The 27,965-nt window shown below is 36.0% G+C and overlaps 1 protein-coding gene across 20 annotated transcripts in view; it reads right to left on the bottom strand.

Annotated features, from left to right (window-relative positions):
- RBM26 (RNA binding motif protein 26) overlaps nt 1-27,965 on the bottom strand; it is an 85,820-nt gene that overhangs the window by 48,595 nt on the left and 9,260 nt on the right. For all 20 annotated transcript variants that reach the window (XM_048215748.2, XM_048215750.2, XM_048215749.2 and 17 more), the window contains exons 2-6: nt 7,535-7,653; nt 6,756-6,892; nt 3,308-3,396; nt 2,426-2,643; nt 454-714 (exon numbers count right to left, since the gene is read on the bottom strand). In XM_048215748.2, the coding sequence (XP_048071705.1) occupies nt 454-714; nt 2,426-2,643; nt 3,308-3,396; nt 6,756-6,892; nt 7,535-7,653 (824 nt within the window). The remainder of the gene's footprint in view (nt 1-453; nt 715-2,425; nt 2,644-3,307; nt 3,397-6,755; nt 6,893-7,534; nt 7,654-27,965) is intronic.

Genomic DNA, 27,965 nt, shown 5'->3' with positions numbered 1-27,965 from the left:
TTTGAGAATATTACAACTATAACTTTAATACAATTAACAAAATTTACAGGAAAACTTTGAGAGTCTTCATTTCTAATTCTTATAGGTGATATTCACATTTCTAGGTTCTAATTACATGCCAATAACCATTTATTTCTAAAGAAATGAATTTTGTCAAGAATGTTTCAGTAGCAGATTCCCAGATAAACAACTCAGTAGATACTACTCTTGTTTGGTAAACTCCAAAAATATATTAAGACTTATGTGTAAACAAGCACCATCTTTAAATGGATTTACAGTAGTCAGTAGTGATTAATGAAGGTTTAAATAACACTGAGGAATTCAAAAAGTGCCTAAGACTAACTTACCACCATTAACTGGGCTGTCTGTGAATAACTGTGCAACCTAAACTTACAGAATTTAGACAACTGGAAATACTAATTCAGTACTTCATGGAAAGAATAAAAGACTTACCATCATAGTCTCTACACCGTTTCTTTGGCATTGGTGGTCTTACGTAGGAGTTATGGTCCACTTGGTCTTCATGAAATTCAGACCAACTTTCGGTAGTGTTATTACCATGATGAGTAGGAGCAATTACTGTAATAGTGCTGCTCAAAGTAGGTACAGGGTAGTGACTAGATGAAATACTAGGTACCGAAGAGACTGGAGTATAATTGTTTTCAAGTGGATCTGTTCTATCCAGGTCGTATTTAGGTTTTACTAGATCCCTTTCTGCAATAAAATATAAATAACTTACAGAACTATACTCTATAAAAAAAAGTCTCAAAACTACAAAATAGTGGTATTTTTGCTAAACACAGAGAAAATGTTCAAATTTTCTTTTGAACAAGCCTCCTTTTCTTTTAAAAACTACTAAATGAATACACAATGTTCCAAGATAAGCCATTTCTTTTCAATATGACCTTAACTATAAAATCACACAAAATTTGCTGTACTTAATGAGCTGTTTTTTCTTGGAGTGCTGTTTACAGAAGAGATTTTTTATTTTCTTCAGTGCAATCTTAGTATGCATAACTTCAGCCCACAAAACAAAACATACAATAAAAAGTATGGTTATTTTTTCTGTGATGAACATTTAATTGTAATCCACCTAAAGAGCCTAGCATGGCTTTTGAAATAAATAGTATACACTATTAATAGTATTAACAGTGAAAACTATTTATTGAAGATGGAAATAGATGAGCCAAAAGGAAGGAAAAGGAGTTCATATTAAACATGAACAAAACCATTAACTGGGTTGTGTATGGTCCCAAGGAGAGAGAAAAGGTATTAAGGAGATTAGTTAAGTGAAGCAACGTGCAGAAAGGCCTAGTATACCTAGATCACAGGGAGGGAAAATTCTAAGAAAAGAGGAACAGGGAAGTATAAAGCTTATACACAAAGGCCATACATATTATTTCCCAAAGACTAAAGGTACAATAAAGGCTGGAAGAGTAGCAAAAATCTAAGCTTGAGTAAAGGTGTTTTACTTGAAAGTGTTTTAGTTGTTTTACTGCCTATGGTATCTTCCTTTCAATAACACACACTGGAAAAAAAATTATACATGTTGGAAATGACATGCTCTTGCAAATATGCTCATCTGAAATGAGAATTTTAACTGTTTTCCCAATTTTAAAATATAACTCTTATATAATAAACTGAACATATTTATACAATTTAATGAATTTTATCTATGTATATACATGCGAAACCAATCATAACCAAAGTAATGTACATAGATACATACTCATCACCCCCCAAAATATCCTTGCATTCCTTGGTAATTCTCTGCCCTTTATTCCATCCCAGGTGACCACTGATTTGTTTTCTGTCACCATAGAAATAGTTTGCATTTTCTAAAATTTTATATACATGTATATTCTTTTTTGTCTGAGCTTCTTTCATTCAGTATTGTTATTTTGAGATTCATCCTTTTGTGACATATATCAAAAGTTCCATCCTTTTCTTCCACTGTATGGGTGCATCAGTTTATCCATTCACATGACATTTGGGTTGTTTCTAGTTTTTGTCTATTTCATTTGCATAGAGTCTTGGTGTGGAAATACACTTTTGTTTCTCTTACATAAATACTTCAGAGTTGGAATGGCTGGGTCATTTGATAGGTGTAGATTTAAATTTAAGATGCTGTGAAAGTGTTTTCCAGAGAGTTCCAGTTTATCTTTATCCTCACCAATATTAGATAAAGTCAGCCTTTTTACTTTTAGTCAATGTAATGGGCATCCATTGTGGTTTTAATTTGCATGAATAAAATTTTTAAAAGAAGTTTTTAAAAAAGTATTCACTTGGACCACAAAATACATCAAAATAGAAAAAATGAAGACAACCCTGACAAAAATTAAAACCATTTTTAAAACCCTCAAATACAGCTTATTCACAATAGAAGAATGCTCATCAGAACATACAGATAATACGGATTATTTACCCCGGCTTCGTGTTCTGCTTCTGCTTCTAGTCCTGCTTCTATCCCTATCCCGGTCACGAAGCCTCTCTTTACTCCAACTTCGACTCCGACTCCTGCTGTAACTGCGACTTCGGCCTCGTCTTCTATTGTACCGGTCTCTATATGAATCTCTTCGAGGAGGGTTTCGATCATAATCTCTTTTGCGAGAACGATCATCTTTTTTCCTCTCATCACGACTTCTAAAGAAATAAATGATCACTTTTAGGAAAATAATTAAGCAAATACAGAGAAAACTCATTAAATTCAGAAGTCACATTTAATTCCTATAAACACTATGATTCTTTATTCCATCACATATATAGGAAACTCAAATTGAGAAAACTGGACATGATCTGCTCAAGAACTCTAAAACCCCTTTGAAGGGAAAAAACTCTCAAAGTCTCAATCCTTAGCCTTAGACACAAAGACATCTATACATTTAGCATAGGTACATCACGTCTCCTAGCACATGCTGTCCTGTACACACACAGCCTCATACTTACAGGCATGTAGCGCATCTATTGCCCACTAAATGCTTTTGAAGCCTTAGTGGGAAAAATAATTTATTCACACTAAAGGGAAACGTCATGCAAAAAAAGTGCTCACATCAAGATTTCACTGGAATTTGAAGTTAGAAATAAATATAATAATAATGTTTGCCAAGCACTACTCTAAATCTCACTTCCAGGACCTATCAATCTGACACAGATACTCTTGGTAAGAAAGGAACTGAGTTACACTTTTTAGACCAATAGAAGAGTAGACATTATTTGCCCCTAGGTGAAAGATATCAGGTCTAAGCATTCATATAAAACATATCCAGTGTCTAAACACTGAACATGGTTCAATCAATCAATCAATCACCTATTTTCTCTGTATCGGGAACTTGACTGGGGAGGACTATGATTTAGCCTTCTGGAAAACTTCTTCTCTCGCTCTTCCTCCTTTGTGATCTGATACACAAAGAAAAATGTGCATTAAGTTTAGCAAGTTATTCCTTGCCATGTTACTATTTCAGTGATTTAATTGATATTAAAATACAGACGTGAACTTGTTCTCTTCTAAAAGCATGAAAAAAATAAATTTCTAAGCATAATCATTTAATTTAACCATAGAAGAAAGGCTTGCTGAAAGTTAAAGTCAAATTCTAAAGAAACTCAGAAATGTTTATCTTAGATAACAGTGGTGAGAAAACACTTAGGCAAATGTCCTCATTTTAACATTATTAGTAGAAAATCAATTTTATTTCTTCTTTCAAAATCCCAACATATACTCATGTTTTGGTTTCCCAGATTTGGCTTGGCACCATACACATTAGGAAATATAGCAGAATGCATTAGAACTAACCAAGTCAGAAAAAGATATAAGAGAAAATGATATGTAAGGTCAAACAGTTCTCCAGTTCTCATAACAGTATAGCAGCTATATATTCCTCTTTCCTGGAGGGAAAAAAATAAATACGAAGGGACCTCCATTCGTATTATATTATTAATAGAGCAGCCCTGTAAAACATTTCCTTGATAAGTGCTACTTTTCTAAGGCCAGAATTACTTTTCTAAGGCCATGCTATACTGTCTAGAACAATGGTTACATAGACATTAATAGGTATTACTAGAAAAAAAAGATTTAGAGGTTAAAAAAATACAAGTAATACTGAAAATGTGGCTTCTGCAAATATGATAGGACTCAAGATTTTACATTTTTATTTATTTTTTTTAAAAGATTTTATTTATTTATTTATTTGACACACAGAGAGAGAGACAGCCAGAGGGGGAACACAGTCGGAGGGAGTGGGAGAGGAAGAAGCAGGCTCCCAGCAGAGGAGCCCGATGTGGGGCTCGATCCCAGAACCCTGGGATCACGCCCTGAGCTGAAGGCAGATGCTTAACGACTGAGCCACCAGGCGCCCCAAGATTTTGCATTTTTAATAAGAACTCTAAGACAATCTGATGCAGGCAGTCTACAGGCTACATAACAGTGTCCCAGTTTATGCCAGTTGTTCCAACATCCCTCTGGATAACAGCCTCTCACTGTCAGAAGTGTCCAATGTTGCGGGATAAATTAAATGGAAATCCTATCAATAGGCCAAACTCTGAGAAACACTGCTTAAAAGCCTTCTTTTAACAGTCCGACCTTTTTTTCCTTATAAATACTTTCATTCTCCTCTTCCCACCCAGTTCGACCCTCCCCCACCCAAAAAAAACAGGGTACAATGCACCTTTTCCCTTCTACTTGCTTCAACACACACTTGCAAGTAATTTATGTTGACAGATCATCATATTCCACAGTACATACTCAACTGGGAACTTTTACTATACCCACGGTATTTTAAATCCAGGTTGTCATCTGACATTTTGACAGTTCTGAAAGATCGAGGATAAATATCTTTCACAATTGGTCAAGAAAACTGTGGAAAAATATTATGTCAATAGACGTAAGACTAAGGTTTTGCCATTAATTCGTTTTGGGGGAAGACTTACTGCTTCTCAAATCAAGAGACAACTACTTAAAATTTTCTAAGAATTAAAATATGATTTGCAATAGCAAAAATCTAGAACTAACCCACCAAACTTCCAATGGGCAAAACTTAAAGAAATTACTGTGTATCTCTATGTGGTGTAAGCAGTAGCCAGGACAACAGCCACTATTCCTTTCTTCCTTATTAGTAGAACCCCCCTACTGCTAGGTATAAAATACACACAAAATTATTTCTGGTCTTCCCTTGCACAGAGAAGTGATAGGGGTGTTTTATGTGCATGTCTGTGTAACTATATATGTGTACATGTGTGTAAATATGTTCAGATACAGAAATAAAAATATACTTGAGAATTACTATGTAATGTTATACATATATTTATATTAGTACATAATAAATATTACTTACATAATCTGGATAGAAAAAAAGAGTATGAGGGGAAAGAGCCCAATCACATCTTCCACCACACAACAATCTCTCAACAGTAATAGGAACTGCCATTTATTGGGGCGCCTGGGTGGCTCAGTCGTTAAGCGTCTGCCTTTGGCTCAGGGCGTGATCCCAGAGTCCTGGGATACAGCCCCACATCAGGCTCCTCCGCTGGGAGCCTGTTTTCCTCTCCCTCTCCCCCTGCTTGTGTTCCCTCTCTCGCTGGCTGTCTCTCTCTCTGTCAAATAAATAAATAAAATCTTAAAAAAAAAAAAAAAAAGGAACTGCCATTTATTGAGAACACACTATGTGCTACATACTACGCCAAGTGCTTTATAGACACCAGTTTATTATTTCTCATTATTATTATTTCAACAACCCTATAGTATTTCCATTTCACAGCTGAGTAAACTAAGGCTTGGAAAAGTAACGTTTCCAAGGTCATAAAGCACTGATTGATAAAGCCAAAATTTTAACCAAGATTTATTTGACCTAAAGCTTGGCTAATTGCAGAAATATAACAGTTTAACTATTAATTATTTTTGCTCGAATTACAATCTTTAAACATCAAATTGAGAAGATGTGAATTTTTGTAATTATTAAGCAAGAATGGCAACCTTGTATAAAAGGTAAACTCTTCAAAATCTCTTAAAGGATGAGGTCATGCCTGCTGCCCTGTGAAGGTCCTTTTATGTGACTACCTTAAAAACAGTCCCCTACAAAATGCAGGTGGGACAGAAACAAATAGATCTAATGTCAATCTAATTATTTTCACAGAACACGGATAATGCAAGTCCATAGCTGTAAGATACTATACAGAAAAGAGTTAAAAAGCAAGCCTGAGATTGCTATCCTTAGAAAGGCCTGCTTATTATATAAGGTAGACCCTTGGCTAGTGTTTGTGAACTTTGATTTCTGGAGGGTTCCCATCATTCCCTGATAAGAATAGCTTACTATATACTATATGCCTAAATTGTTTGTGTCAAGGATATGGTTTTATGCTGAACACATGCTTTCCTCTGGGAGTTTGGAATTTTGGTACATAGTAGGCAGAAGGTGTGTCTGTGATCAGCCCTAAATAAAAATCCTGGACACAGAGTCTCTAATCAATTTCCCTAGTTCTAATGTGTTGAAACTGCTTGCTATGTGCATCCTGCATGACTACTCGGAGAAGCCTCTGGAAGCTTATGTCTGTTTTCCCCCAGACTTCGCAACACCTCCTTTTTCTTTTTTGCTGATTTTGCTGTAAGAAGTCACAGCCATGAGTACAACTAGGTGTTAAATCCTAAGACTGCTCCTAGGGATGGCCCTGAGGATTCTTGACACAAATACAGAAAGTAAAACTCAGTTTAATTATTCCTTATATGTTTTTAAAGAACATCTAAAGTTTAATACACAAATCCTTACCTCTTCTTTTTTAATATCTTTTTCTTGGTGCTGAAAAAATTCTACCTTTAAGCTTCCTGATGATGGCTGCTCTGGAGGAGGTAGATAACTCTTTGTATTCACAGCATCAAAAAGCTTTTCCACAAATATCTGTGTCTCTAAAAAAAAAAAAAACCACACACACACACACACACACAAAAACACAAAAACCACAGATTAAAGACATTTGCTAAGATATGAATTCTCCCCTTCTATACATCAGAATTCAATATGATGAAATATACATTGACTTTTATAAGTCTAGAAATTATACTAATAATAGCTTCCGAACCAGTGTGTCATGAGACAAATCCTATGGTAATATTAATCCATTCAATTTCAGGGTAGTGGAACTAGGATGGCCAGAGCTTCTGGGCTACTTGCTTCCAGCCATGACTAGTCTCCATGTATGCTGCGCTCAGAGTGCCAAACATAAATATTATTATTATCTAGACGGTGGCAAAGTGAAAAAAGTTAGAAGCACTATCTGGACAACATTCCAAGTAGTTTCTTAAGCAGTACGATCTTTAAATAAACAAGCATTCATTTACTTAATCTTTTAAGGAAAAATATCAGCATGCTTTAAGAAAGAGGATAAAGATATTAATGAAAAAGGTTTTCATTATAAATAATCAGTAATAACACTTCAACTTTGTTACAATTAGAGTCTGTTATCTTATTGAGTTCCTTTAATGTTATGGAAAATCTTGCTTTAAAGGATTTATTAAAATAAACTAGTATTTTTAAACCAAAGATTTTACCTTTTTGAAGAAATACATCCAGTTGATCAATACATAATGCCTTTAACTCTTTCTCACTTTTGTCTTTCTTTACCAAAGCGAGAACATATTTTGCTAGGGCTGATGGATCCGCATCACAACTGAAGAAAAAAAGCAATGTTGAAGGAAATTTAGCCATAAACAATTGCACAATCTGAAAATTCCAGTTACAAATAGACTTAGTTGGTACGATAAATAGTTAAGTGGATTAATATATTTAAAAAGCACCTACCCCATGGAAGGCAATGAAGAAATGTAAGTTCTTGCTTACAGTAATATATTTTATACAATATACATAGCCATTATTCCATATCCTTCCACATATGTACTAATGTATGTATTTAACTCAGTAGACTTTATTATTATTAAAAAAAGAAGTTATTACAAAGTAAAAACAGTACCAGAGCATCAAAAACTAGTATTAGCGTGGAACCAATAAAAATACAAAAAGCACCCTTCCCTTCCCCCTACACTAAGAACTAAATAAATAGCTAGAAAACCCAGACGGACAGGGCACTAAAGGAAAACATACTACGAGTTTAGAAAAAGACCCAAATAAATAAATATATGAATTCTGATTTTATGAAGTTGGCATCCAAGTCAATGAGCAAGAGATGAACTACACAATAAAAGATACTGAGACAAGTTGGCAGTTATCTATTTAAAAACTAAGTTGGTTTCATAACTGATTCCATAGACCACAATAAATCTAAAACTGAAAAACATAAAACCACTAAAGTATTAGGAAAAAAACAAAAAAGTAATTTTATAACTCTGGAGTAATGAAGACTTTCTGAGTAATGACAGAAATCTATATTACAAGAGTAATTTGATTATACAAAAAAAAAAAAAGCAAAAACTTTGGAATGAAGAGAGTCAAAAGACAAACAGTTTAACTCATTCTGAAAGGTGAATTCTCCTAATATGTAGTTTTTATCAATCAGTAAGACCAAAACCATAAGAGAAAAAAGACAAAGAATATGAACAGATCCTAAACAGAAAAAGAAAAGGAGGTCTAAACATAAGTAAAAATACACCCTCATCCATAGGAGAAATTCAAACTTAAGCTATACTGAAATACCATTTTTCAGCTATAAAGCTGGCAAAATTTAAAGATATGAAAATATATTCTGGAGATAAGACTATGGGGATACAAGCAGTTTTTAAACACTGTGGCTGCTATGAGGAGACTGGTAACCCCTAAGGTATGGTAGCATACAATACCAAGTGCAAATGACCCAGCAATTCTACTTCTCTGAAGTTACTTTACAGACATACTTACATATTTAAAGCGATACATACACAAGTCATTCATTGTCACACTGGTTGCAAAATAAAAAATGTGCAAATGTCCATTTACAGAGGACTGGAAAGAGAAATTACACTAATCTACACAAGGGAATTGAAAACAGCAAAAAGACACAAAAAAGAATGAGGAAGTTTTCCTATCATAGAGAGATTTTCCTCATCAATTTGTTATATTTAAAAAGGTAGAGAAAACCTGGTATCATGTTACCACTTATGTGATGGAAAGAGAAGAGATAGTACTAGAAGTCCCTGCAACAGCCATCAGACAACAAAAAGGGATAAAAGGTATCCAAATCGGCAAAGAAGAAGTCAAACTGTCTCTCTTCACAGATGACATGATACTCTATATGGAAAACCCAAAAGACTTCAACCCCAAACTACTAGAACTTATAGAACAATTCAGTAATGTGGCGGGATACAAAATCAATGCTCACAAATCAATTCCATTTCTATACACGAACAATGAGACTGAAAAAAGAGAAATTAGGGAATCGATTCCATTTACAATAGCACCAAAAATCATACACTATCTCGGAATTAACTTAACCAGAGAGGTAAAGGATCTATATTCCAGAAACTACAGATCATTCTTGAAAGACATTGAAGAGGACACAAAAAGATGGAAAAACATTCCATGCTCATGGATCAGAAGAATAAACATAGTTAAAATGTCTATGCTACCCAGAGCAATCTACACTTTCAGTGCCATCCCGATCAAAACACCAATGACATTTTTCAAAGAGCTAGAACAAACAGCCCTTAAATTTGTGTGGAACCAGAAAAGGCCCCAAATCGCCAAGGAAATGTTGAAAAGGAAAAACAAAGCTGGGGGCATCACGTTGCCTGATTTCAAGCTATATTACAAAGCCGTGATCACCAAGACAGCATGTCACCAGACACACAGACCAATGGAACAGAATAGAGAGCCCAGAAATGGACCCTCGGCTCTATGGGCAACTAATCTTCAACAGAGCAGGAAAAAACATCCAGTGGAAAAAAGACAGTCTCTTCAATAAATGGTGCTGGGAAAATTGGACAGCTAGATGCAAAAGAATGAAACTTGTCCACTCTCTCACACCATACACAAAGATAAACTCCACATGGATGAAAGACCTCGATGTGAGACAGGAATCCATCAAAATCATAGAGGAGAACACAGGCTGCAACCTCTTTGACATCGGCCACAGGAACTTCTTTCACGACACATTTCCAAAGGCGAGAGAAACAAAAGAAAAAATGAACATGTGGGACTTCATCAAGATAAAAAGCTTCTGCACAGCCAAGGAAACAGTCAAAAAAAACTAAGAGGCAGCCCACAGAATGGGAGATGATATTTGCAAATGACACTACAGATAAAAGACTGGTATCCAAGATCTATAAAGAACTTCTCAAACTCAATACATGAGAAATAATCAAATCAAAAAATGGGCAGAAGATATGAACAGACACTTTTCCAATGAAGACATACAAATGGCTAACAGACACATGAAAAAATGTTCAAAATCATTAGCCATCAGGGAAATTCAAATCAAAATCACATTGAGATACCACCTTAAGCCAGTTAGAATGGCAAAAATTGACAAGGCAAGAAACAACAAATGTTGGAGAGGATGTGGAGAAAGGGGATCCCTCTTACACTGTTGGTGGGAATGCAAGTTGGTACAGCCACTTTGGAAAACAGTGTCGAGGTCCCTCCAAAAGTTAAAAACAGAGCTACCCTATGATCCAGCAATTGGACTACCGGGTATTTACCCCAAAGATACAGACGTAGTGAAGAGAATGGCCTTATGCACCCCAATGTTCATTGTCCACAATAGCTAAATCATGGAAGGAGCCGAGATGCCCTTCAACAGATGACTGGATTAAGAAGATGTGGTCCATATACACAATGGAATGTTACTCAGCCATCAGAAAGAACGATTACCCAACATTTGCAGCAACATGGACGGGACTGGAGGAGATTATGCTAAGTGAAATAAGTCAAGCAGAGAAAGACAATTTTCGTATGGTTTCACTCATTTATGGAACGTAAGAAATAGCAGGGAGATCAGTAGGAGAAGGAAGGGAAGAATGAAGCGGGGGTAAACAGAAGGGGGAATGAACCACGAGAGACTATGGACTCTGAAAAACAAACTGAAGGTTTCAGAGGGGAGGGTGGTGGGGGATTGGGATAGGCCGGTGATGGGTATTAAGGAGGTCACATATTGCATGGAGCACTGGGTGTTATACGCAAACAATGAATCATGGAACACTACATCAAAAACTAAGGATGCACTGTATGGTGACTAACATAACATAATTAAAAATTAAAAAGTTCAGCAGTAACCTATGTCACTCAATCAGAAAGTACATCTTAAAAAAGACAATGAAGAACTTTGGTTGCACAGTAGAAAACACCTATAGAAAAACCTGACTGCAAGTGAATCAACAGGCCTAATTCAACCATTTGTGTTTTGCTTTGTTGTTTTATAAAGGCTACACAGATAAGTCTAATACAGTGTCAGAACTGACAACTACCCTATTAAGGAACCAGTATAGCATTTATCCTATGTTCTAAGACTTCCTAGTCTACGTTATTGTGGTCATTAAGTACGTCTTCCAATTCTTCAGTCCCCCCTTTAGAAGGTAGAGCCTGATTCTCCACCCTTTGAGAGTAAGCTCAATTTAGGGTCTTGTTTCTAAACAGAACAGCAGAAGTGATGGTGTCTACCTTCTGAGACTAGGACATACAAAGTACAATGGCATCATCCTTGCTCTCTCTGTGGAATCACTTCTCCTAAAGAAAACAACTGCTATGTTCCAAGGACACTCAAGCAGTCTTATAGAGAAAGTACCATGTGGCAATGAAATGAGGGCTCCAGTCAACAGTCAGAGGACTGAGGTTTCTTGCCAATAGCCATATGTGAGTGAGCTTGGAAGCCGATTCTACAGTCAGCCTAGAACCTTGAGAATACTGCAGAACTGATCTACAGCTTAACTGCAATCTCATGATTCAGAGCCAGAAATACTCAGCTAACCTGTTTCCAAATTCCTGGCATAAGAATGATAAATGTCATGAGGTGATAAATGTCTGCTGTGTTACTAAGCTGCAGGGTAATTTGTCAGTAATCATACTTTTCTCATAGACCTATTTCCATTTATTTACAAAGACTTGAAATGGGCTATTACTTACATAAGCAAGAAAAAATTCCATTTTAATGGTACATGGAAGATTTTTTAAGACTTTTTCTTTGAAAAAAGAAATTCAATATACTTAAACCAACACTTAAAAAAATACAGACAAAATGATTCATGGTCATTTTTTCATGTTTTATCATAATGAGCATGGAAATACATCTGTGATGAAATAAGCTCAAAGAAATGGGACAAATATAATCTCATGATGTATCTATAGATACACTTATATACAACAATTCAGTAATACTTCATGAGAAACCATGAAACAATGCCTATTCATGTTAGGTAACCTGAATAAGCACAGTCAACTGAATACTTAACTAGACATCAAGCTAAACATAATTCAATCTATTGAAAATCACTGTGAAACATAATACTACCACTGTGTTATACTGTTTTATTGCAACTTCTGTTAATAAACAAATTTAGAGTCTCTACATTGAGTCCAAATGCTATAATTTAACTCAACATTGGTCTTATTGTTGTCAATTTTCAACTTAATAATGGTCTTTCTAATGACTTAACTGTGACTTTACATTTCTCTTAACTAAACGCCAAATCTATCCCATTGCCACTCCATTACTTTTCCAAATAGGACACTTTAAGTCAATTAAAATTTTAGCAGTTAAAAATGTAGGGGTGCCTGGGTGGCTCTGTCAATTAAGCGTCTGCCTTCAGCTCAGGTCATGACCTCAGGGTCCTGGGACTGAGCCGCACGTTGGCCTCCCTGCTCAGCAGAGTCTGCATCTCCCTCTCCCTCTGCTGCTCCCCACCTTTCAATCTCTGTCTCTCTCTCTCAAATAAATAAAATCTTTAAAAAACATGTATAAAAAGACCTTTGTGATTTCTGTAATTATTATGGTTTATAGACCACAGTTTTATAAAAGAGCAAGACAGAAGCATTCCTGAACAATCACTGCTCAACATCTTCTATAGGAATCTACTGAACTGAATTAAAAAAACCAATAAAATCGCAACAACCACAGCAAATCAACTACCATACACAAAAATTTTAAATGCTTGAAATAGTCTGAAAGACCAAATTACTTTTTAAAAATTTGTTAAATTGCAAGTTATATAGTGGAAGCAAGGTTTATAATTTCACATTTAATGGCAAAATGGGTGAATTTACATTTGAGAGGTAACTTTTCTTAAATGTTACAAAAAGTCATTTCATATTTAGTATTTTAGAAAACAAAAGATATGTACTTGTAAATTACAGCTGAGTAAAAAGACATCTGAACTACAGAAGTTTAATAATATTCCACATGTTATAAATCAAGGAGAAAGAACAAAATACATGTTCTCTTTTCTGTTTTAAATAAAAGTGCCAATGCCACTTCATCTGAACACCCAAAGCAACAACCTGCTATGCAAAATTAATGCAGTAAAAATGTTTAAATTACCTAATCAAAGGAAAATTATATTAAGATAGTAAGGGGTTATTAAAAAAAAAAAAAAGTCTCCATGGCAAGCAAGACTGTTCCTGTGGTACTTTATGGCACTAACTGCCACTGTAGATGATAGGTTTGCAGTCTGAATGAAAAGATCTTGTCAGAGCTAGACTTTACCCTATGCTATGTTACTAGCATTCTACAAACAGTGAAAGAAAAGTGGGACTGAAATCTTCTTTCAGATCAGACAGAGATCAAGAACAGATTTTGAAAATGTTTAAGTACAAAGAACACTGAGTGACAGACTTCATGCCTATCTTAGCAAACAAGCTAAATTCCCACTGAGTCTATGTTCCGTAAGGACTTCTCAATCCAGCAAGTACATAATCTGCCAATAAAGCATCAAACTAACCACGGAGTGCTCCAACTCCAATTACCCGTGCGTGTGCGTGCGTGTGTGTGTGTGTGTTGGGGGGTTGAGAGAGCTGGGTGGGCAAAACACAAAGAAAAACTACAGAATAAGGCAGGCATGAGACAGGACTTGCCAACAGCATTTGTGAAAGGTAGGGTGGAGGAGGAGCAACTAAGTATTTTATTTTAGTAAGTCAAATGAGATAAAGTGTGAAATGGTTGGGGGAAAACTTAAATCATAAAGATGCAATAAAATTAAAAAACAGTACTAGAGAGGAAAAAACCCAGCTCCCCAAGCCATAAGGAGGGCCACTGCTTTCACTCATAGGTGTCACTTTTTACAAATACATAAGCAAACTCAAACGGATTCCTGGAAAATGACCAGAATGGTAAATGGGTATCATTATCAGAGAGCTTACTAGGGATTCTCAGCCTGGAAAATTGAAATGTCACAGACAACTTGGTAGGTTTTCAAATAATTGAAGGGCTATCACAAGAAAGATTACACTTATTCAATACATCCTCCATGGGATATAATTAGACCCAGTAAGTGGAAGCAACAGATTTTGGCTTAAAATAGAGATGAACTTTTTTAATAATCTGAGGCCTCCCAAAGGCAGAATAAACTGCCTAAAAGAAAGTGCGTTTTCCATCATTAAAATGGTTTCAAGCATACGCTGAACAGCTCCTGGCAAATAAGCACTGGACTAGATAGTAAATCCCTCACAAACCGGGAAGAGTATAATCCTTAGGTTTAATTTTGTTTGTGGAATATTGTGCAGACATATGAAATATAATACAGTATTATCAATTAATTTGTAAATATTAGTAATAAAAAAATTTAAGTGACCTCACACTACAGGTAAACTACGTACTATATAAGAGAGTTCTATCAAAAACATACCAAAATCCAAAAACAGAACTTCTTACACAGGTGTAGCCTCTGGGCCTAACACAGTACCTAAGAGAGAATACTGAGACAGAGAGAGAGAATATATACAAATGTACCTCACTAGATCAATAGCTCACTTTTATCAAGGACCCTTTCTTTTTATCTTCATGAAGTACTGAGAATAAAATAGTTGATTATCTTCCAAATATCACATTCATCTTTCAAAAATATTTAACAAGCACCTACTATGTAAGGCACTGTTTTAGATCCTGAGGATTCAACTTCAAAAAAAATTAAGTTCCTATCCTCACAGAATCTACACTGAGGCTGTTGAAGCTTCAGTGAAGGAGACACAACACATATAGAAACACACACAACATACTGTCATGTAGACAAGTGCTCTAAGGAAAAACAATGTAAAGCATGAAGATAAAATATAAAGTAAAAGGAATGAAGGAGGAAAGAACAGGGAAGAGGAGACATAATGAATATATTTTAGATAAGATCATCAGGAAAGAATCCTGATGAAGTAACATTTAAACAGGGATCAAAATGTAGCACAAGCAAGCTTTGGGCTATCTGGAAAAAGGACAGTCCAGGCCAAGGGAGCCCAACAGAAAAGGTCTGAAGTGGATGCCTACTTATACATGAAGCACAGGAGTCCAGTGGGATGGAGAAAAGAGAGCATTCATGAACAGTTGGGATTTCTAATCTCTCACCTATTTTAAGATTTAAAATCAAATGCTCAATGAGCTTTTAACAAATTAAATGTCCAGATCACCATGAAGTCATTCAACTCAATGATTTTATTTTTTTTTAAAGATTTTATTTATTTATTTGACAGAGATAGAGACAGCCAGCGAGAGGGGGAACACAAGCAGGGGGAGTGGGAGAGGAAGAAGCAGGCTCCCAGCAGAGGAGCCTGATGCGGGGCTCGATCTCAGGAACCCCGGGATCATGCCCTGAGCTGAAGGCAGATGCTTAACGACTGAGCTACCTAGGCACCCCTCAACCCAATGATTTTAAAGGTGTAAAAGTAAAATTTTAACAATCTCTGAATCTGTGCTAAGGATAGAGTAATAATAACAAAAAGCATTAGCAGGGGTAACCATCCACGAAGGTCATTCTTTTCCAAAAGTATCTGAGGAGGGAAGTACATACACTAAAAAAGCTGGAGAAACCAAAACAATGCAGAAAATCAAATATTGTAATAAAAATAAAACCTCCCAAAAGAACTGACATGAATCAAATCACTCCTAGATAAAAAGATTGTAATTAGTCTTCCTAACCCACTCTTCATATTAGTTTTTATTTTTTAATTTAGGACTTCAAAATAGTAATGACAAAGAAAACCAAAAAAAAGCTAGCCGACTAGTACATTCTTTCAAAAAGAAGTCTGTTTTGTTTTGCTCAAGTTTCTTGGAGGCTTTAGAAATTCAGTGGAAGATAACTGAAGGAATTTAACCCAAGCTTCCATTTTTGGTAATCTTGAGAAGGTGTAGCTGGAGGTGGCAGTGGAAATTAAAAATTAAATTTAAATATGTTAACTCAGTAACTTTAGAACACGGATATACACCCACATCTGTTCCTACCAAATTTTCACTTTATATTCAAGAAAAATACCTAATTTGCATCAAAGTCATAGTTCCATTATTCTGTACTCAGGATTACTCTTTTAAAAATCCAAATCCCATTGCAACAAATATAATACATACACTAAAAAATTCAATTGCCATAGTTTACTATACAGTTTCATTCAATTCAAATAAGGAGGCAAAAATAGATTATTTGTATGTAGTAATTAGCTACAGCAAGTTATTCATTAAGAATTATCACACCCACTTCATTCTACAAAATCACAACCACAAAATAAGCATATCTAAACATGATCCATCCATGAGCATCATAAAAATCACTTCTCACGACGCACGTAATTACCACAATACATGTAATCACAACACTGAAAACTATTCAGTCAGTTCTTTCATTCCCTATATTACCCCCAAGAAATTGCAACAATGCCTTCTTTCCTTGAGAACGGTAGTCCTCAAACATTTTGGTCTCAGGACTGAGTTACATGTTAAAAACTATAGAGAACTCCGAAGAGCTTTTATTTAAAAGGACTGCATCTATCAATATTTACCATATCAGGAAAACTGAAAAAAATTAAATTATTTTATTTAAAATAACAAATCAAATAAATTAAATAACAAACCTACAATTTAACATAAGTAGCCCTTTGGGGAGGGTGGTAATCAAAACAAGGAATTTAATAAATGGAAAGCCAAATGTAAGGCTAACTTTAAGTATAGCTGGATCCAGGAATTCAAATGATACCAGGACTCTCTTTCCATTCTGCTTTCCCTTGTATTCATTTCATTTTAAGGCACGCCCTCTCCACATGGCCACAAAGATGGCTCTGAGCAGTTCCAGGTTTATATCATTCTGATAGCTAGTGAATCCAGGGAGAGGAATTACCTTCCTCTCCTCCTGCATCATACTACTCCTTGAAAATGACTCATCTTCCTCAGTTTCGGTCATATCCCTATGCAGGGCAGGGATGGGCAGAGTTCCATGACTAACAGCCTCCCCTGAAACTAAATATCCTATTTTTTTAATGAAAAAAATTATATTTCCACAACAGAATAAAAATTTGGTGACAAAAGTAACAATGTTTCACAATTTTGCAAATACCATTAAATGTCTGGCTTAAAAGAAGATAGAACAACCCTAATATCTACTTTTATATTCAATCTGTTGGGATATGCTATGTTGGTTGAAATACATGAAGAAATCTGACCTTGTACAGATACATAGTTAGAAAAGGGAAGACTTCACAGACCCTATGAAAGGTCTCAGGAAAGCCCAGGAGTCCTCCCATCACACTTGAGGACCACTGTTTTAAAATTCATTTTAAAAGTATCTGTTAAGTATCTGATTCAAAGACAATCTTCATCTTCTCGAAGATAAGACCCACTAACTCAGACTGGAAAACTCTATATTGTTCACTGCAAAGAACAGTAGCCTAAATGGCAAACCAAGCACAGACAGGTATGGTTACAGTATCATGTCACAGAACTCTCTCGTAAAAGACCGGGTGAAATGCTGATATGGCAAACCACAACAAAACTCCACTTTAAGTACATGTTTTATATTCCAATTCATAGAAGACTTGAGTTCTCTGGGAAAGGACTCTGGCCTCCAAAGGCCACCCCTTCAGTAACTCATATTTACATTCTACCTACTTATAAACCAGAGCTGAGGTATTTCATACTTTCAGTTACTAAGAGAGAGAGAAAGGACGCCAGGAAATATTTTCTTTCATGACCAAGAAGAGGCAGAATTACCCAAAAGAAACAGCGCTAAGACCAGAAGTCTGAAAAAAAACTAGCTAACTGAACTTTAAAATAATTCAGTATGTAATCTGAAAACTAAAAAATTTCCCCCTACCTGTTTTTCAAGAGCCACAGAATCCCCCTTTCTGAACACTCATGAGTAAACTTTAACCCTCTGGAAGAGATAAATAATATCGAAATTCAACTAAGTAGAAACATTTTATAAATTTTTCCTGAACTGCCAGACCTTAAGATCTGTACATATTTCTGTCCTGTTAAATTGTTACTATTGGGATGCTACGCTTATCTGTTTCCCCTACAGGGATTCTAGGTAACTATGTCTACCTTTTCCCCAGACCCAACTACAGTGTATTGAGAAGTATCAACTAATTATCACATTTTGTAAGATCACACTAAATCAAGACTATTATCAACAAAAACACAAAAAACAGCTCTCAGTTTAGGTCAAAACCAATTATGACATACATAAAGGTGTACTAACAAGTTCAAAGACCTCTCACAGATACAAAAAAAAGTCAATTAAACATCTCTAGCATATTGGCAAGTCTTTACTCTTTGCCTTTCCTCCTCATATATATTCAGTACACAAGTTCCAAGAATATTGCCATTTCTTCTTAATCTCCTGCCAAAGTCCAAATTCAGGCATTTCACAACTCACTCTTAAAGCTATAAGAAAAAACTGCTAACTAATCATCTGTCTCCCAAAATGCTATAATCTAATCAAACCTCTACACACCCCAGTATCATTCTTTAAAAAAAAAAAAAAAATCTGATCAAGTTATTCCCCAGCTTTAATGTACCTTTCCCAGTATACCACAACCCAGTCCCAATGCCCAAACACTTCAGAATGGCAATAAAATCTTAGTCTGAAATCAACAAAGGCTACGGGATTCGAAAGCCCCTTCCTAACCAAAATGAATAGTCATAATTTCTCACAGAACTGTTCTTCCAATTTTGGCTATTTAATGTCATCAGAAGCTTTAAACTTTAACAAAATCCAATTTGAGAAAGTGCATGAAAAACTTCAGAGACTGGTCACTGCAAGTGTATGAAGTTTTCAAAATGGGATTTATCTCGTTCACTGTCTCCTATTATAAAGAATTAAACTTCATAAAAGGTAAAGTAAGTACCAGTCACACTGACAATTTCTTACAAAATGCCCCAAAAAGGTCTTTAAGTACTTATTACATTTAAAAGTATATTACAGACATCAGCATCATGGCAGCAGGAGTCATTCCCTTTTTCTCTCCTCTTTGATTTACAACTAATTAGATATCCATAACTGAAGGGGAAAAAAAGCACCTCTGCACAGGATATCAGGACACCTGAGAGATCTATCCATCTGTGCACCTGAAAGTGAGGGGACTGGACCACAGAGGCTGTAGCAACAGCGAGAGAAGGTGTGGCTGGTCCAGCAGGAAGCCAGCACAACCTTTCCGGCAGAGGTGGTGGAAGGTAAAGGCAGGAGAAGAGGGGTCTGCCTGACCATGCATGCTAAAGCTGAAAAAAACAGTTGCTCTCTCTGCAGAGAGACCACAGTGCCTGGGAAAAGGGGAAGGATAGGGAAGTAGGCAGAGAAGTGAAGGAAAGGGTCTCCTGCTATCTGCCCTGGGGGTAAAGGACCACCCATGGACCTCTGGTACACCCCCCCCCAACTTGAGGATCCCCCGCAGACCACTGGCACACCCAAAGCCTGAAGTGCTAAATACACACCTCTCCCCAAGCTCTGTAGTGGCACCCTTTGGTCCTTTTTTTTTTCTTTTAAATATACCTGCTCAACAACCTTAACGTGAGTCAGCCCTAGTTAAGAGAAACCAAAGGCTTGTACAATAGTGCCACCTTCTGGAAAACAAAATGAAGGCTCCTAATTACAAACCTGTTGAATTGTTAAGAACCAAAGTAAACAAAACCTTGCCTAAATAAGAAAGGTGTTTACTACTTCAAATGTGGAAGTTGAAGCACTTCCCATCAAACACCATGAAAAATTACAGTAATATGGTGTCACAATAAAAAATGACAATTTTCCAGCAACCGAACCCAAAGACATAAAATATTGTGATCTAATAAAGGATATAAAACAGCTATTATGAAGAAATTCAGTGAGTTACTAGAAAACTCAGAAAAGCAATACAATGATCTCAGGCATAAGATTAGCAGAAGGAGTATTTTACTGGAGAGATTAAAATTTAAAAAAAAATTCTGGGCTGAAGAACTCATTATATGAAGAATCAATTAGAATGCACTGGAAATATAGCAGATCCTATGGAAGAGAGAATTAGCACACTCAAGGACAGAAATATAGAAATGATTCAGGTGGAAGAGGAGAAAGAACTAAAATTTTTAAAAAGTAAAAAAACCCAGGGCACCTGGCTGACTCAATCAGTAGACCATAGCATTCTGTGATCTCAGGGTCATGAGTTCAAGCCCCACAATAATAACTGGTATCTCAAAAAAAGAACAGAGGGGAAGGGAGCACAGAACATCTTTAAAGGATAGTTGAGAACTTCCTAAGCCCAGGGAAAGAGCTGGATATACAAGGCCACGAAGCCAACAGAACACCATATTATACCAACACAAAAAGACCCTCTCCGGGGCACCTGGGGTGGCTCAGTTGGTTAAGCATCTGCCTTCGGCTCAGGTCATGATCTCAGACTCCTGGGATCAAGTCCCATGTTGGGCTCCCTGCTCAGCAGGAAGGCCTGCTTGTCCCTCTCCTTCTGCCCCTCCCTCTGCTTGTGCTGTCTCAAATAAATAAAATCTTAAAAAAAAGACCTTCTCCAAGATACAGTCTATGAAAACTATCAAAAGTCAATAATAAAGAATTTTAAAGCAGCCAGGAAAAAAAAGACAGTAACTGGCAAAGGTACCCCCATAAGGCTATCAGCTAACTTCTCAGCAGAAACTATAGGCCAGGAGAGAATGGAATAACATATTCAAAACACTAAAAGATAAAAACAACCAGCCAAGAATATTCCACTGGCAAAGTTATTCTCGAGATACAAGAGCGAAATAGAGGATTTCCCAGACAAACAGAAGGTGAGGGAGTTCACTATCACTAGACATGCTCATAAGAAACGTTAAGGGGTGTGCCTGGGTGGCACAGTCGGTTAAGTGCCCAACTCTTGGTTTCTGCTCAGGTGGTAATCTCTGGGTCATCAGAGTGAGCTCTGCATTAGGCTCCATGCTTGGCATGGAGTCTGCTTAAGACCCTTTCCCTCGGGGTGCCTGGGTGGCTCAGTTGTTAGGATTCTGCCTTCGACTCAGGTCATGATCCCAGGGTCCTGGGATCAAGCCCTGTGTTGGGCTCCCTGCTCCACTGGGAGCCTACTTCTTCCTCTCGCACTCCCCCCCCCCCCCCCCCCCGCTTCTGTTCACTCTCTCGCTGGCTGTCTCTCTCTCTCTCTCTGTCAAGTAAATAAACAAAATCTTTAAAAAAAAAAAAAAAGAAAGAAAGACCCTTCACCCCTTCCCCTTCCTCCCACGCTCGCTTGCTCCCTTTCTCTCTCTAAAATAAACAAATCTAAAAAAAAAAAAAAAGAGCTCTTCATGCTGAAATGAAAAGACAAAAGTACAGAAAACTCTGATTAAGGTAATAAATAGAATACTCAGAATACTGTAACTCTTTTTAAGAATAGTATATTAAACTCTGAACAATGGCAAAAAAATTTTAAAAAGCATATTAAAGGGGCACCCGGCTGGCGCAGGTGGTGGGACATGGGACTCTAGATCTCAGGGTTGTGAGCTCAAGCCTCACGTTGGGCATGGAGGCTACTTAACATAAGTAAAATTTTTTTTAAAAGTCAGCATTAAAAATATAGCTACAACTTGATAACTAAATCAACAATATAAAAAGAGATCATTTTCGACATCAAAAATATAAAAGAGGAAGAGTAAAACGATGGAATCTTTATAGGCAAATGAAGATAAGCTTTTATTAGCAGAAAAAGGACTGCTTGTCTAGGAGACTTTTTATGTAACGTCCCGGTAACCACATAGCAAAAAGCAGAGACATGAAACTAAAAAAAATGGGAGACTAAGCAAAACACCATGGAAAACCAACTTACAGACAGCAACAGAAGGAAAAACAATGAAAAGGCAGAATAACCAGAAGGAAAAAATGAAATGGCAATAGTAAATCCTTACATATCAATAATCATCCTAAACATAAATGAAATAACTCACCAATCAAAACAGAGTGCTGGGTGGATTAAAAAAAAAAAAAACACAACCCAACTCTGCCTACAAGAGACTCATTTCCACTCTAATGACACACATAGGCTCAAAAGTGAAATGATAGATGATATTCAAAGCAAAGCAAAAAGGTGGGCAGAGCCATAATTACATTAGACACATAAACTTCAAGCCAAAAAAGGTAACAAGAGTCAAAGAAGATCATTATATAATGATAAAGGGGTCAATACATTAAGAAGATATAGCAATGGTAAATACACACACTCCCATATCCTGAGCACTGAAACACATTAAGCAACTAAAACAGATCTTGAAAAACAGACAGCAATACAATAAGTAAATGTAGGGGACTTCAATACCCCACTATCTGTTAATGGACATATTATCAAGATAGAAAATCAACAAGGAAACATTGGAACTGAACCACATTTCAGAACAAATGGTCTTAACAGATACATAGAACATTCCATCCAACAGCAGCAAAATAACCATTCTTCTCAAGTGCACATGGAACAGTCTCCAAGATAACAGCACAAGATAGGCCACAAAACAAATCTTGCAAATTTAAGAAGATTGAAATCATAGCAACTATCTTCTCTGACCACAATGGTATGAAACTAGAAATCAACAAGAGAAAAGTAAGAAAATCTACATGTATGTGGAAACTAAGCAGTGCACTTCTAAACCACTGGGTCAAAGAAGAAACCAAATGGGGAATAAAAATTATCTTGAAACAAATGAAATAAAAACACAACATATCAAATATTGTGGGATGCAGCAAAAGGAGTTCTAAGAAAATTTATAGCAGTAAATGCATATATTAAAAAATTAGCAATATCTCATATAAACAACTTTACACCTCAAGGCACTAGGAAAAGAATAAATTAAGCCCAAAGTTAGCAGAAAGAAGAAAATAATAATGATCAGAGTAGAAATACATGAAATAAAGACCAGATAAATATCAGAAAGGATTAACAAAACTAAGAGCTGGTTCTTTGAAAAGATAAACAAAACTGATAAACCTTTAGCTGACTAAGAGGAAAAGACCTGAACGCTCAAAAACTAAAATAAAATCAGGGCGCCTGGGTGGCGCAGTCGTTGGGCGTCTGCCTTTGGCTCAGGGCGTGATACCAGCTTTCTGGGATCGAGCCCCACATCAGGCTCCTCTGCTGGGAGCCTGCTTCGTCCTCTCCCACTCCCCCTGCTTGTGTTCCCTCTCTCGCTGGCTGTCTCTCTCTGTCAAATAAATAAATAAAAATCTTTAAAAAAAATAGTAATAAAAAATAAAATAAAAATCAGAAATGAAAAAGAAGGGCTCCTGGGTGGCTCCATTGGTTCAGGTTGTGATCCCAGAGTCCCTACTCTGTGGGGAGCCTGCTTCTCCCACTGCCTTTGCCCCCCACCCACATCTCTCATGAATAAATAAAATTAAAAAAAAAAAGAAATGAAAAAGAAGACATTACAATAGATATTACAGAAATACTCCACCCACATCTCTCATGAATAAATAAAATTAAAAAAAAGAAACGAAAAAGGCATTACAATAGATATTACAGAAATACTTAAAATCTTAAGGTACTATGAATAATTATATGCCAACAAATCATATAAACAGATGAAATGTATAGATCTCTAGAAACACACAGCCTACCAAGACTGATTGAGGAAGAAACGGAAAATCTGAAAAACAATTAGTAAAAAGATTGAATCGGTAATCAAAAACTCCCAACACAAGAAAATGCCAGGACTAGACAGCTTCACTGGAGAAGTCTATGATGCATTTAAAGAATTAACCCCAATCAATCCTCCTCATACTCTTCCAAAATAAAGAGGAGGGAACACTTCCTGACTCATTTTATGAGGCTAGCGCTACCCTGACACCAAAACCAGATAAGAATACCACAAAAAAAACTACAGACCAATATCCCTAATGCATACATATGCAAAAATTCCCAACAAAATATTAGCAAACCAAAGTAAGGAACACATTGAAGGGATTATACATCACCACCGACCAAATGGGATTTATCCCTGGGATGGAAGAATGGTTCAACATATGCAAATCAACAAATGTAAGACATTACATCAATAAAATGAAAGATGAAAATCACACGATCTTCTCAACAGATGTAGAAAAAACATTTGACAATATACAACATCCCTTCCTAATAAAAAACCTTAACAGACAGAGTAGAGAAGCGCCATACCTCAACACAATAAACACTATCATATAGGACAAACTCACAGCTCGCATAACACTCAATGGAGAAAAACTGAAAGCTTTTCTTCTAAGATCAAGAATAAGAGAATGATGCCCACTCTCACCTCTCCTATTCATTATAGAACTGGAAGTCCTTGCTAGAGCAATTAGGCTAGACAAATAATAAAAGGCATCCAAATTGGAAAGTAAAAAGTAAAACTATCACTATTTTCCAATGACATGATTTTACCTATTAAAAAAAACAAAAACAAAAACAAAAACCCAAAGACTCAACCAAAGAGCTTTTGGAACTAATCAATGATTTCAGTAAGGTTGCAGAATACAAAATTGACTTACAGAAGTCAGTTGCATTCCTTCATACTAATGATGAAACACTGAAAAATAAAGAAAACTATCTCTTTCACAATAGCACCAAAAATAATAAAATACCTAGGAATAAATTTAAGCAAGTGAAAGATCTATACAACAAAAACTACAAGATTGTGAAAGAAATCAAAGAAGCAAATGGAAAGACATCCCACGTTCATGGAGCAGAGCAATTAATATTGTGAAATTGTCCATCATTGCTCAAAGCAATCTAAAGATTCAGTGCAATCCTGATCAAAATTTCAATACTATTTTTCAGATGAACAGAACAAACAATTCAAAAATTTGTATGGAACCACAAAAGACCCTGAATAGTCAAAGCAATCTTATAAAAGAAGAACAAAGCTAGAGGCACCATACTCCCTGATTTCAAACTATATTACAAAGTATAGTAATTAAAAGTGTGGTATTGGCATAAAAACACAGAGATCAATAAAACAGAACAGAGCCCAAAAATAAACCCATGCAAACACGGTCAATTAATTTATATCAAAGACGTCAAGAATTTACAAGAAGAAAGGAAAGTATATAGTCTCTTCAATAAATGTTGGGAAATTTGGAAAGTCCTATGCAAAAAAATAAAACTGGACCAAAATCTTACACCATATACAAAAACTAACTCAAAGACCTGAAACAAAGGTCTTAAAGAAAACTGGTGGTAAACTCCTTGACATAGCTATCGGCAATGAGTTTCTGAAGCTGACACAAAAAGCAAAAGCAATAAAAGCAAAAACAAGTGGGACTACAACAAACTTAAGGCTTCTGCAGAGCAAACAAAACCGTCAACAAAATGAAAGACAACCTGCAAAGGGAGATTTTTGTAAACCATAAGTTGGAAGGGGTTAATAACCAAAGGATATAAGAACTCCATCAACTCAAAAACAAACAAAACCAAACATTCCAATTAAAAAATGAGAAGAACTAAATAGCCACTTCCCCAGAGGACATCAAAATGGTCAAGAGACACATGAAAAGATGCTAATGTCATGAATCATCAGGGAAATGCAAATCAAAACAACAAGGAAATACTGCCTCATACCTGTTAGAATAGTTACCATCAAGAAGACAAGAAACAATAGATGCTGATGAGGATGCAGTATAAAGAGAACCCTTATACATTGTTGGTAGGAACAAAAAGTGGCCCAGACAATATAAAAAATAACATGGACTTTCCTCGAAAAATTTTTAAAAGATCTATCATTCAATCCAACAATTCCACTTCTGGGTATGTACCCAAAGGAAATGAAAACAAGATTTTAATGAGATACATGAATTTCCATCTTTATCACAGCATTACTCACAACAGCCAAGACCTGAAAACAACTCAAATGCCCATCAACATATAAATGGATAAAAAAGATGTGGTCCATAAATATGATGGAATATTATTCAGCCACATTCATTCCTTCTGTGGGGGAAAAAAAAAAAGATGGACCTTCGGCACATTATGCCAAGATAAATCAGACAGAAAAGGATAAGTACTGTATGAATCACTTATATGTGAAATCTAAGAAAAGTTAAACCTGTGAAAAACAGTAAAATGGTGGCTACCAGGGATTGGGAGGGAGGGAGACAGGCGTGATGGTGTTTAAGGGTAAAACTTGCAATGAGTAGTAAATAGGCCATGGAGACCTAATTCACAGTATTACACACATGGACAATAATATTGTACTATAATATGTGATAAATATTACTACATCAACAATCATATTGATACATAAATGTATTAAAATGACACACTTTATACCTTAAACTTACACAATGTTACTCAGCAGATTTACTCAATTAAAAAACTATTACAAAGAGCAACAAATGATCTGCTGAACAGCATACTTAAATGTTTGTATGTAAAATTTGTAATCATTCAAGTATTTTTCACTTTTGGTAACTTTTTAAGATTTGCATACATCTTAAATTTGTAGAAATGCTTTTTCGTAACAACTTTTAAATTGCCAATAAGCAATGGAAAATTAATAATTGGAGAATGTGGGCACAGCAGCAAGGAGTGTCAGAACCAGCAGGATACAGAAGTTATAAAGTCAAAAACAGACCAGAATTTATACTGACATACTATCTCTCCTTCTGTCACTTTTTTTTTTTAAATACAACTCACTCAAAGGACTAGCTTTTTTTTTGGTAAAGATTTTATTTTTATTTATTTGTTTGACAAAGATAGAGACAGCCAGCGAGAGAGAGAGCACAAGCAGGGGGAGTGGGAGAGGAAGAAGCAGGTTTCCAGAGGAAGAGCCTGATGTGGGGCTCGATCCCAGAACGCAGGGATCACGCCCTGAGCTGAAGGCAGAGGCTTAATGACTGAGCCACCCAGGCGCCCCTCTCCTTCTGTCACTTTTTATTAAATGGCTCTCTGAGACGAGAAAACTAGAGAAATTATTTGTCACAACGATGTACATGAGTTTATCCGAACTACTGGATTTAAACAATCACCGCCAAAAGCACACCTGGGTGAGCTTTCAAACACACATCTTTTAATGTTAAAAAGGCCTCCAACAGCAGCATCAGGTGACATCTGGAAAATAATTCCCCTCTAATGAAAACTGGGAGGGGGGTGAGGAAAGGAGGAAAAACAAAAAAGAGAAGGGAGGGAAGAGGAGGGACGGAGACGGAAAGAGAATGAGGGAGGGAAAGGAACGAAAGAAGGAAAAGTTAGAGAAAAAGAAACTACATATGGTAAGATGTTCATCGCAGTTATTTATAAAGTAAAAAAAAAAAAAACCTAGGAAACTAACTAAATCACAAGTAAAAATATGGTTAAGTAAACTGTGGTAGAGCTACTCAAAACTGGAATCAGCCATTTTGAAGGTATTAAGACCACATATTAAAAGTGCCAGGGTAAGAAGTGTGAAGAGGACTTTAACTTTTCATTTCAAAGCCTTCTGGCAAGTTTTCTTTCTTGTAACTATATGCAGGAATTTAACACTCTTAAGAAAATATGCTAATTTTTTTTCTAAAAAGTAATGCCCATGTCTTAAGCACAATTAAAATGAATTATATAGTATATTCACTATGGAGCCATTGAGAAGAACAGGAAACTAAAGAATATACTCATATGGGAGGATATGCAGAGTGTCTGTTACCC

The sequence above is a fragment of the Ursus arctos genome, unplaced genomic scaffold (assembly GCF_023065955.2).
Source record: "Ursus arctos isolate Adak ecotype North America unplaced genomic scaffold, UrsArc2.0 scaffold_10, whole genome shotgun sequence".
In the NCBI taxonomy this organism is placed as follows: domain Eukaryota; kingdom Metazoa; phylum Chordata; class Mammalia; order Carnivora; family Ursidae; genus Ursus; species Ursus arctos.
Note: the sequence above shows the minus strand (reverse complement) of the source record. Positions and strands in the feature narration are given on the sequence as shown.